This window comes from Platalea leucorodia (assembly GCF_965183815.1).
Source record: "Platalea leucorodia genome assembly, chromosome: 7".
NCBI lineage: Eukaryota > Metazoa > Chordata > Aves > Pelecaniformes > Threskiornithidae > Platalea > Platalea leucorodia.
Genome location: NC_138829.1, coordinates 64,399,711 through 64,410,052, shown reverse-complemented (window position 1 = coordinate 64,410,052; position 10,342 = coordinate 64,399,711). Strand labels below are relative to the sequence as shown.

At 41.3% G+C, this 10,342-nt stretch overlaps 1 protein-coding gene across 6 annotated transcripts in view; it reads right to left on the bottom strand.

Moving 5' to 3' along the window:
- Nucleotides 1-21: 21 nt before the first annotated feature.
- The window catches only part of CSTF3 (cleavage stimulation factor subunit 3), a 52,663-nt gene continuing 42,342 nt past the window's right edge, over nucleotides 22-10,342 (bottom strand). Inside the window, exons 12-21 of one of the 6 annotated variants that reach the window (XM_082317442.1) lie at nucleotides 10,198-10,314; nucleotides 8,964-9,038; nucleotides 7,470-7,613; nucleotides 7,275-7,377; nucleotides 5,338-5,407; nucleotides 3,850-4,045; nucleotides 2,381-2,534; nucleotides 1,888-1,982; nucleotides 1,696-1,756; nucleotides 22-677 (exon numbers count right to left, since the gene is read on the bottom strand). In XM_082317442.1, the coding sequence (XP_082173568.1) occupies nucleotides 475-677; nucleotides 1,696-1,756; nucleotides 1,888-1,982; nucleotides 2,381-2,534; nucleotides 3,850-4,045; nucleotides 5,338-5,407; nucleotides 7,275-7,377; nucleotides 7,470-7,613; nucleotides 8,964-9,038; nucleotides 10,198-10,314 (1,218 nt within the window). In that variant the 3' untranslated portion in view covers nucleotides 22-474. The remainder of the gene's footprint in view (nucleotides 678-1,695; nucleotides 1,757-1,887; nucleotides 1,983-2,380; nucleotides 2,535-3,849; nucleotides 4,046-5,337; nucleotides 5,408-7,274; nucleotides 7,378-7,469; nucleotides 7,614-8,963; nucleotides 9,039-10,197; nucleotides 10,315-10,342) is intronic. The other 5 variants (XM_082317447.1, XM_082317443.1, XM_082317444.1 and 2 more) reach the window with 5 other exon arrangements.

Here is a 10,342-nt window from a genome sequence, read left to right as displayed (position 1 = left end):
ATTTTAAAGGAATGTTTTTTTCCATTTTCAACTACAAAACAGATTCCATACATTCTGCCATAAATAAAAACGAACAATAAGGCAGGACACTACATGAACAAACTGAGAACAACTGTTTTCCAGAAAATGTGAATTAAAAATGCTTCACAAGTATAAGCCATCCAGTTTTTAAAATAAAACTGTTGAAAACCCACAAGATTTCAAGTGGTAGATGTGAACACCCTTGAAGAACAAAATGCAGTTTTGACATTTTGCACTTTTGGTTTTGAAAACCTAGTTTTGTTCAGAGCACATTCTAAGGTTGTTCTGGCTGTTTTCGGATCAAGAACCATATGGGAGAAGAGGCACCACAGTAACAAAACCATTTTCAAGACTTTTTTTGTTTGCAGCTGTCCCTTTTAAATGCTTGACTTTTAAGAGACTGACGGACTCAATGCAAGTCTTTGTCTGTCACAGTAGAACTCCAGACTTGTTTCACCGGATTCTCTTTTGCTGTCGTGCTCTGTAAATGTCGTGTACAGGGGGAACTACAGATCCTTTCTCCTCATCGTCGTCAGAATCTTCGTGTGGTCTCTTAACAGCCTTATTGAGCATAGCGTTATTTTCCACAGGTCCATTGCCTTCCACAGCTATTTCGGGTAGGCCTCCGGTAATTATTCGTACAGCTTCATCAACAGCTTTAGAAGGAGAAAAAGATGAATTTAATTTGTGAAACTAAATTCCCTGATGAGAAATAAGCATGCAAACAGGGACACCGAGATAGATGATACGTTGCGGAGATTTCTGGAACGCGAGACGTTTTCCTACCCTGTTCTCCTACAAATGTTAAGAATGAAGTCTCGGCTGTCTAAAACTGCGAGCTATGGCAAACACTAATTACAAAGTAAACGCTGCTGCTTCAGCTCGAGCCCTCCCTTTACACAAGCACTGAGGTCATTTGCAAGCTTAATAAAACAGGAAAGCCTGTTGGGGAGACAGTAGAGCCAGTTCGTGATTCATCAGAAAGTATGCATAGCAAGTCAGCTGCTGCTTACCAACAGAGAAGGCTTCAGAAATACCATGTATAATTTAAATAGACGTTTTATTTTCACTCTAAAAGAAATTAAATCCTAGCTTGCTTTATCTCTGATCATTTGCTCCTTAAACTAACAGAGGGGGTGAAAAGTAGCATATTATCATCTGCCATAGTTTACATGAAGCCTGGAGTATGGATCTACCCTGGCTTTATATGTCATAACTCGACCTTCGTTGTAGGAGCTCAGAAAACACTGCTCTTGAGTTGTTCTCAAGCACTGCAACTGTGTGCGTTCAGAGTTACGCCTACCGCTGAACTTACCGTACTGCAAATTTGTAATTTAATGTTACAGTTACAAAGCTGCTAGAAGTAATGCCTTGCTTCTTTTAAAGGATATTCTGAAAATCTTCATTTCTTTCTTTTAATGGTTACCACCAAGATGTTATTAAAGTAGCAGCTGGTGATTTTCAGCTTTTTGATTTTGGTGATCTCCCCACAGTTAAATATACAAACATCTCTAGGTAGATTCCAACCTACAAACGTAGCTGATTCAACAGTATACTCTTAAATAATAATTACACATCTGTAAATGAGGTCTGGATTTCAGACAGCAACATCCATATGTAAAACGAAGTCATATGCAGCACTAGGACAGACTCCAGAGCGAACAAGTAACTTACTGTCTGGCAGTTTGCATCTTCTAAATATCTCCATGAGCTCATCCACTTGAACAAAGGGACCCTGATTTGTTACCAAAAAAAAAAAAAAAAGTTTAGAAGATTATTTTCAATAGAGTGATACATACTGTGGTTCTGACAAAACAGAAGCTCTTCTACAACTTTTGGAAGTTTTCAGAATTCATTAAAACAAACCTGGAAACAAACAGGAGGTGGCAGAAGCTTCATGAGAACGACGGCTGCTGGTGGCACAGGAAACACGCCGCCTGGGACCGGGTGTAGGCCTGGCGCTGTGGGAAGAAAAACTGCATGAGGGCAGTGCAAGCCAGCAGACTTCAATGGCTTTTGCAGCAGCATTATTTGATGCAAATAATTACTACCCCGTCACTTCTGCCTCTGCTAATTACATACTGTTTAGTCAGTGATCTGAAGTCTATGAGCAGTGTGTATAGCAGCTTATTACCATTTACCAGGCCCCAAACTACTTGTACTTATTTCCTTGTGACCTTAGTATTAAGTAAAAGAGATATGCCTTTAGCAATCCAATTAAAGAACAGCCTAAAATTTAAGTACATGTTTAGATGACTGAAGACTAGGAAAGTCTCTGTGATCAGGTTTGCTAAACACGCAGGCTCACAGCTTGCCGCCAGGTGAAATACAACCGCTTCCGACTGAACGTCTGACTTACGTGCTAAGTGCCTTGGCTGAAATGGAATCATTTGCTGAGTGTCCGGTTTGGGATATTCAGGTTTTCTGTCTACTTCATCTTTGAGAACAGGCACGATGGAAGGTGCAACCACAGGGTCTGGAATTATAGCTGCCAGCTTGGCACGGGAGACATCCTGCGAAAGCCAGTCAGAGAGCACTGAGCTTGGCAGGATCACGTTGCTTGTTTAAATTACAGAACAAAACATCTCTCTAAACCAGTCGCTTATTCTCACTTTGTCACCATTAGAATTTCAGATGTCCTCTTAGAAGACCATCTGGGCAAAACTTGCATGTTTTCATCAAACGTTTTAGTCCTACAGCGTCCCAGCTGGGAGCGCAAACACTTGTTTTTGTCACCAAATGGGACCGTATTTGTCATTTTTGAGTGGCTCCTTTTTTTAGGCTAAAAAGATTTAGGTGAACAGGTGCAGACCACTAGGCCTTCGCAACTATCATTTCTCCCTCATTTCATTCCCTAGATTGCTTCAGTGGGAAAAGAAAGAAGGCATAAGGCAGGCAGCAGGCATGCAAAGCACCGGTTCAAACAGGATTATATTTTGGCATGTTACAAGCAACAGCCATCGGCCCAAGGCTGAGTCGCCTTAGGTACACGCCACCTCGCGTGCGCTTCTCAAGACGTACTCTCTTGTACGCACGCCTGTAACTTCAAAATAACTTCGTCCCGATTGCATTAAAAGAAAAGCATTCGGTGGCTCAACGTGGCTCTTATTTCCACCTATCAGATTATTTTACCACTGTGTGGAGACCAACAATTCAGCTGCTTTGCTAACTTCGATGACTTCTGTATTTTTCAAAAACTACTTTTCTGTGTAAGAAATAAGTGGCAGCTGAGGCCCTATTTTTGAGATGTGAATTGAAGGCTCTTTTCCTGTTCATGCAAATGGAAAACAGCAGTTGCTCTGACAGAGCTGTTTCTGCTTGCCTGGCAGCCTATTTTACATCATGCTTTAAAAAAATAAAATAAAATCAACATTTTATTCTATTCCAATGGTTTTCCAAAGTGTTCTGGCCTTCCACATGACTAAAATAGTAGTTAAAATACATGTGGTCAGAAACGAGATGGGAGACCACCAGATACAGGTGTCTGGCCTAGACTTTGAATTCCAAATAGCAGCACCAAAGCCCTTCAGCCATTATGAACAACTAGAAAAAAGCAGGCGGCCCCGGACCTCTGTAGATAATTTTCCTCGGCCATTTGCAGCAGTCAGTGGGGCCGCGGTATGTTTGCTTTGATATAGTTCTCGATGCAGTGAGCGGAGCGGAAGGGCAGCCAGCGATGCTTCATACAGATGACCTGATTCTACAGACTTCCAAAAGGATTTTGGTTTTTGAAGGGGCTCAGGTTTAAGTCCGAAGCAGAGGCCTGTACCTGAGTGGTGATGGCATTAACAGGAATAACAGTGAAATTAAGTGTTCTTATCCACTTACCTTATAACCAAGGGCCTTCAGTTCGCTAGCAGAGCAAGGGTACAAATCCATGAACTTGTACCTGTCTACCAGCAGAGCAGTTTCTTTACCCTCGTATTCTTCCTTGAATGCCGTAAACCTCCGTTTTTCAACTTTCAGTATACTAGCTAGATCACCAATGTTGCTTTCAAAAGCTAAAAACCGAGCCCAGATTTCCCTATAAAAGAACAGACAAACAGACAGTTGCTGAAGGAGAAAGAATTACTGATCACGGCCCAGTTAAACACAGGAGAGGAGAGGCTCCAAGGAGGCAATCTGGGAACACGCGACCATTTCTAGCCTTTACTTTAGGTGAGCCTATAACATGCATTACCTTCCCAGTGCCTTATGTATTTCTGTAAAAGCTTTCAATCTAGTGGATCGTAACGGACTTTGTTACGGAAAAGCAAGGATTACTGGTGTAAATGACTTCGGCATTTGAGGTAAGCTTTTATCATCGATGTAAGATGCAGAAATAGACTTCACTCAGCCCGCTACACAGAATTTCACTCTGATCCTGATATGTGAAGGACTTCTCAACACAGATTTTGCTTTAGATCACCTGCACAGACTAGCATATTCTAGCAGGCAAGAGCCAGACCCTACAACACGACAGGCAGCACTTCAGAATTTTACATAGCCCAGAATATATGTAGTCCCTGCTTACGTCTCTGTGGAAAATCTCATATATAACTTAAGCAACACCTGACCGAATTTCTGGACCTGATTCAACTTTTACTTTAGCTTTGGAGTTCACCTTTGAAGAAGATTCAGCTCTTAAATTCTTGGTTTTTCTCACTTTTAAAATGGACATAAAAATACTTCTCATGAAAGATTGGAATTAAAGTGCAGAATGAATGTGCACGGCCGTGCATTTGATTTCTTCGTTTTGATGCCTGTCTACCAGAATAATAATGGTGAGTGCTTGGCCTGCGAAGGGTTTGGTAAGCATCTTTTCAGAGAAATAAATTTTAAAAGAAGTAGTGAAAACGAGGTGGTGAGTGGTTAATCCAAGCCTTTTTGGTTCCTTCCCTATTTCATTTTCAGTTGGCTGGGAGTCGTTCAGCATTCTCCTCCATAAACTCCTGACTCACCTTCTCTAACATAATGCTCCCGAAAGATGCTCTCGGCTCCCCCTCCCCATCTACCTGGTGAGCAATACACGCCTTCAGCCACGCCACCTCCGCAAACCACTGAGCCCCTGCTGCGCAGCATTTTGCACTCTATCCTCAACGCTCCTGCGTCAGTGAGGTTTTAAAGTCAATAAATTAATGAATTTCACTGCAAGTGGGATAGGGACTTGCACAAATCTGTCACAGTTGTTGCTATTTTAGATGGCATGAAGAGGGGAAGGAACATCTGTACCTAATTTTGTCCCGCTGTTCGTTTTTCTAATTGCTTTGGGATGTTTGTAGTTGAAAGGGGTTATGTATCTTTTTTAGTGTAGTGAAACTGCTTTTGCAGACGTACCCAGATTTCTCAGGTGGAAGGCTCCCTGAAGTTAAAACACGTTCAAACAAAACTCTTGTATTATTGTCCTCTTTAAAAATAGAAAGAAAAAAGAAAAATCACACTGAGTAAAATATATTAAAGACAAGTTAAAATCATGTCCATTCAAAGAAATGTGTACATTGAATTAAATAAAAGGCTGACATTCTGATACCTGGATTTGAATTTTAGTAAGTAGAAAAAAAATCTGCACACCTACATAAAACTTTACCAATGTTAAATTCTAGTTTGAATTTGTTATTTGAAAGTCTGTTTTCGTTGATGGCAACGAACCGATCCTAATACAGGTTCTTTTATAACGGCACAGCTATCGCTTGGCATCTCTTCAGGATCCCTGTTTTTTTTCCTGTTTTCTTTAATTATCACAAATGGCGTAGCTCGGTAATTTTAAATTTGGCCTTTCAATTCATTACTTCCCTTTTAAATCAGGGCAATATTGATATACTCCTATATTCCCCAGAAGTCCTCCCAGAATTATTAGACCTGGTTCCCAATGAGCAGGCAGCCTTTGTACGTCACCAACTGGGGGAATGGAGTGGTTGGTGGTTTTGTTCTTAAAGCTGCTAGCTTCTGCCCTGTCTCTCTCGCTGTGTATTTTACCATATCTTACATTTACAGGAGTTCAGTGATCCATTTTCTTGCTTTTCAGTAAAGCCTGCTGGGTTGCTAAGACAGAGCAATGCGCTGGCAAGTTTTAAGATAGTTTTTTCTGATGGCAGTCTATAGAAAGGCATTGCAAATATGTAGACCTAAAATGATTTCTTGCAAAATTAAATATACTTGGACTTGAAAAGATCTCTCTGTTTACAGCTCACAGGAGAAGAAAAGCTCTAAATCTGTTCAAACTTTCAGAGCCTGACAAAACCAGTGTCCTGTAGCCTGACAGGAGAGAGTTGTGTGCCTGGTGCCTACGGGACGCACTGGGAGGTTCAGAAGATCCAGCAGCACCGCTGCCTGCAGCCACCGCTCACACCAGCGGCCGGGAGGCTGGCTCGCAAAACCGAGCCAGCAATTTGTAATGAAACCCAGACTCTGTTACACCCCTGTGTTGTTATGCTACAAATACCAAGCTAGAGTATTGAAGGCTTGAAGAAATACCTGAAGAAACCTGAAAATCTAACGGGCATCTGGCAGGCAGGAGTGGGCAGCGGAAGAGCCTGTGACGAACCGCTCTTCTCCCTCTTCTCTAACTCCCCATGAGACACGGACCAGGACGGTTCCACACAAGGGTCCCTGTCAGCCCCTGCTCCCCGCAGCAGCTCGGGTTTCTTGTAACATCGCTACTAACTCCCGCGTCAGGGAACCCCACGCAGAGACCTCCCACCGCCACCGCCGCCTCCTGCCCGCGGCCCCCCAGCCCCCTGTGCCCCCAGCGCTGGCACAGCAGGGAGCTGCCTGCCTTGCCCGTGCCCTGCTCTTTGCATTGCCAGCCACCCCCCCGCAGCTTCCAAGCAGGACCCATCTTCACAATATTGCTTTTATATCTTGCTCGTCTCATCTATCTGGGGAGAACGAGTTTACATTAATTTTCGTAGGGACCAACTAACCCATCGCTCCTCTCATGCTGATTTCAACCTCCTACAGACCTTTTTCCTCGGGATTCAGATTTCTCGGGCTGCTCCCCGCTGTTCACAGCAGATGCTGTGAAACTGCTGCAATGCAAGCGAGTTGCAGTTTGGAAAGCTCCCTCTCCTCTATTCTGTAGCATCAAGATCTAATGTCAATGCACTTCGGGAACTTCAGTAAGGACAAAACAGCAGGGTTTCTTTCCAGATTAATTGTCGAGTTTTATGAAGAGGTTTCATTGCTCTTCAAGAAGAATTAAAACTAAAATACAAAGAACTTGGCCTGAACCTAAACTCACACATTAACGCTTCATTAGACCTCTTCAAGCTTACCATTAAGGTGAGAAAGGTAGTCGATATATGCCAGCACATATTCTGGAATGTCCCCGTATTTTTTCAGCCCTAGCTCAAAAATCTTAAAGGCCACAGACTTATCCTGCAAACATAAAAAAAAAAAAGTTATTAGCTTCAGTGAGCTACGCACCCCGCTGACACTTCTTTAATATCAAACAAAGTATATATAATTACCTTACTACAATAATACTCCATTAAAGCTGCTGTTACATAAACGTGATGGCGGGTCCGGGCATCCTCTCTTGCTTTCTTAAATATCATTCTTCCAGATTTTATGCCTTCTGCTCGCCTTGCAAATTTCATATATTGGATATAAACCTAAGGTGCATATTAATATTTATATAGTATCAGTGCTAACAAAGAATACTAGGATATAATAAAATTTTTTACTATATCTAAAATAATCTTTACTCACAGAATACAGCTAATAACTCATAATAGAAACAGGGCTGTGTTGTGCCTCTATGTTGTTTTGCTATAAATACTGAGACAGAGCTTTTTATAGACATTTTTTAAAATGGAATATACCTAAGACCGATCCCCTGAAATGACAATAGTTAATACACAGATTTTTCAAGGGAGGGGAGGTAAGTAGATGAATGTAGTTTACGTAAGCTGGTGCCTTCAGAGAACTAGAGGCCTATTGTAAAAATGGTAACTTTCCAATAAGGTTAAGACATCCGTGAGGCTAAAGAACAGTCAAAAGGCCCGATGAAGCATTTTACTGTTCATTATACAATCCGAGATACAAATCATCCTGTCTGCAAGTATTTATACCCAATCAAGGGAATAATGAACGTGCTATTTAACTCAGTGGCCCATTTGTGATTTGCCTTTCTTTGGGATTTAACTTTCCTCCACTCAGATCACAAATAACAGCATTCCTCAAATAGGAGGAACTGGTATGTGGTTTCTCAGCAAATGTGTATTTGGGAAGCATTATGACCAGTGTTTAATGACTAGAACATGTCAGTAAATGGATACCTTTCCTCTGACACTGACCTGTTGTTTAATTTTAGACCTCAGACCTTTTTTTTCCCCTTCTCATGCTTTGTTGTGTCTATTGTGTCTATTTATAAACTATTTATATTTATTTATTAATAACTTTTTGAGGGCAGGTGACTTCCTCACACCATTTGTTCAGCACCAGCACAGCTGGCACTACAGACAATGTTGCTTGCTGTATGACTTAAGCAGCTGGACAGCAATACTCTTTGATACTTATATGGGGCACTGCAAATTTATTTGCAAACTACATGTACACAGTACGGTGTATTTCTGTGAAGGGAGAACAATGGGCAAAGGCAATGTGCTGTTAATCAGTTAAGGGGAGGAAAGTGAAATTTCAGTTGAGCCAACAACACACACACCAATTCTTATGAGGTGTGTCATGACATCTTTGACATCTTTAACATCTTGTATCTTCATTGCTTGTTTTAAGAGATTCTCCAAAAGAGACGGAGGAGAAAAGTGCACATGACTTAGTGTATCTGAGTGGATTAAAGGCTATAATTATCAACCTTGCTGAAATTTGAATCTAATTCTGTCATCTCAGTACTCCACCTGCTCAATCATCCTTGTGACCCAATGAACCTCCCCATTCTTTGCGTGTACTCCGGTGACTATCCATGCAACTGTGGAAAAACTCAATACTAAGGATCGCCTTACCAGGGTGGGATCGATGTCTTCAATAGCCAGGAGTCGGTTATATATGCTGTGTACTTTCTCATACTTCATTCGACTCTAAGTGAATAAAAAGGAAATGCACACTGCTTAGTAAAACTAATACAAATCACCTGTGAGAATGCAACAATCAATCTGAATAAAAACCGAACATTTTTCTGCTTCCTTTTTTCCCCACTTGAACACTATGTACGTCAGCCCCTTTACTCAGATGCATTTTTTGTCTTGTGAAGTCATTTCTTTATTTCCCACATTAATTTCTCACTAGTGCTTACATACGTGCTTTTCAAGAACCTCTGAAGTCTTTTTCTGATTTAGTGATACCGCAGCAGAACTGCCATTGTAGGTGTTTAGGATAAGAAGACTCTTTCCTTTACCTCTGCCGCAAAGTAACGTGCAGACAGCTAGGAAAACCACCTCCATCACTCTCCAACCTACGCATTTCCAATAATCCATTCTGTTCCCTGCCAGCTGCAGCCCTCCAAATTGTATTGTGCAACCTTAAAAAATTTAAATCGCCAGTACGCTTAGGATACAAGAGGCTGCACTGAAAGCCACAGAAAGCTTTTTCTTTTAAGGGCAAAAGGGTTTTTTTGCTGTTGTCCTCAGGATCTTCCTACAAAGACTCTTCCATGTTATGATAAGTGGGCAAAATATATCCTGCAGAGGATTCCATAGTCCTCATCTGATCAGCGGGAAGTGGCCTTTATTCCTGACAGTTCACGTGCAAAACCAACCACTGCCGCCGCATGACTCATCACGGAGGCTGTGCCGTATGGTGGCAGGCTGGGTAAAGAGATTTCTCAAGAAAGCTGCAGTATAGGGTGCCTCCCATCTTCCCTCACAGCCATGCAAATACAACATTAAACCCCCAAGAATCAGATAGGAAAGGTGTTCTTTATCCCCATTTTAAAAGTGAAGAAGCTGATGCTCCGGTACATATAAATCTATCAGCCTTTCAACTTCACAGTAATTTGAAAAACGTGGTCAATATTTAAGTGGAAAGACAGTAGATTTAAAAAAATTTGTAACTCATCACATGGGCTTTTCTTCTCCATTTTGTCAGCTCAGTCTCAGAAACACTGACGAGGTTAAGGCTAGAAGAATCAGTAAATTAATTCTATAGAATTCTGTGTATTCAGTATGTTTCAAATAAACGACATTATTGATGAGAGATGTCTTTGGGTTTTGACGTCAGTACATCACTGTTTTTGCTCACCTCTTCATAATCTGCATATGCAAAATAAAGAAGCATATTCTTCTTTAATAAAGTGCTGATCGCTCTTTCATAAATATTAGCAGCCTCATCACTGAAAAGTTTAGCATTGTTCATGTCCTGTTATAAAATAAGTATGATAATATAA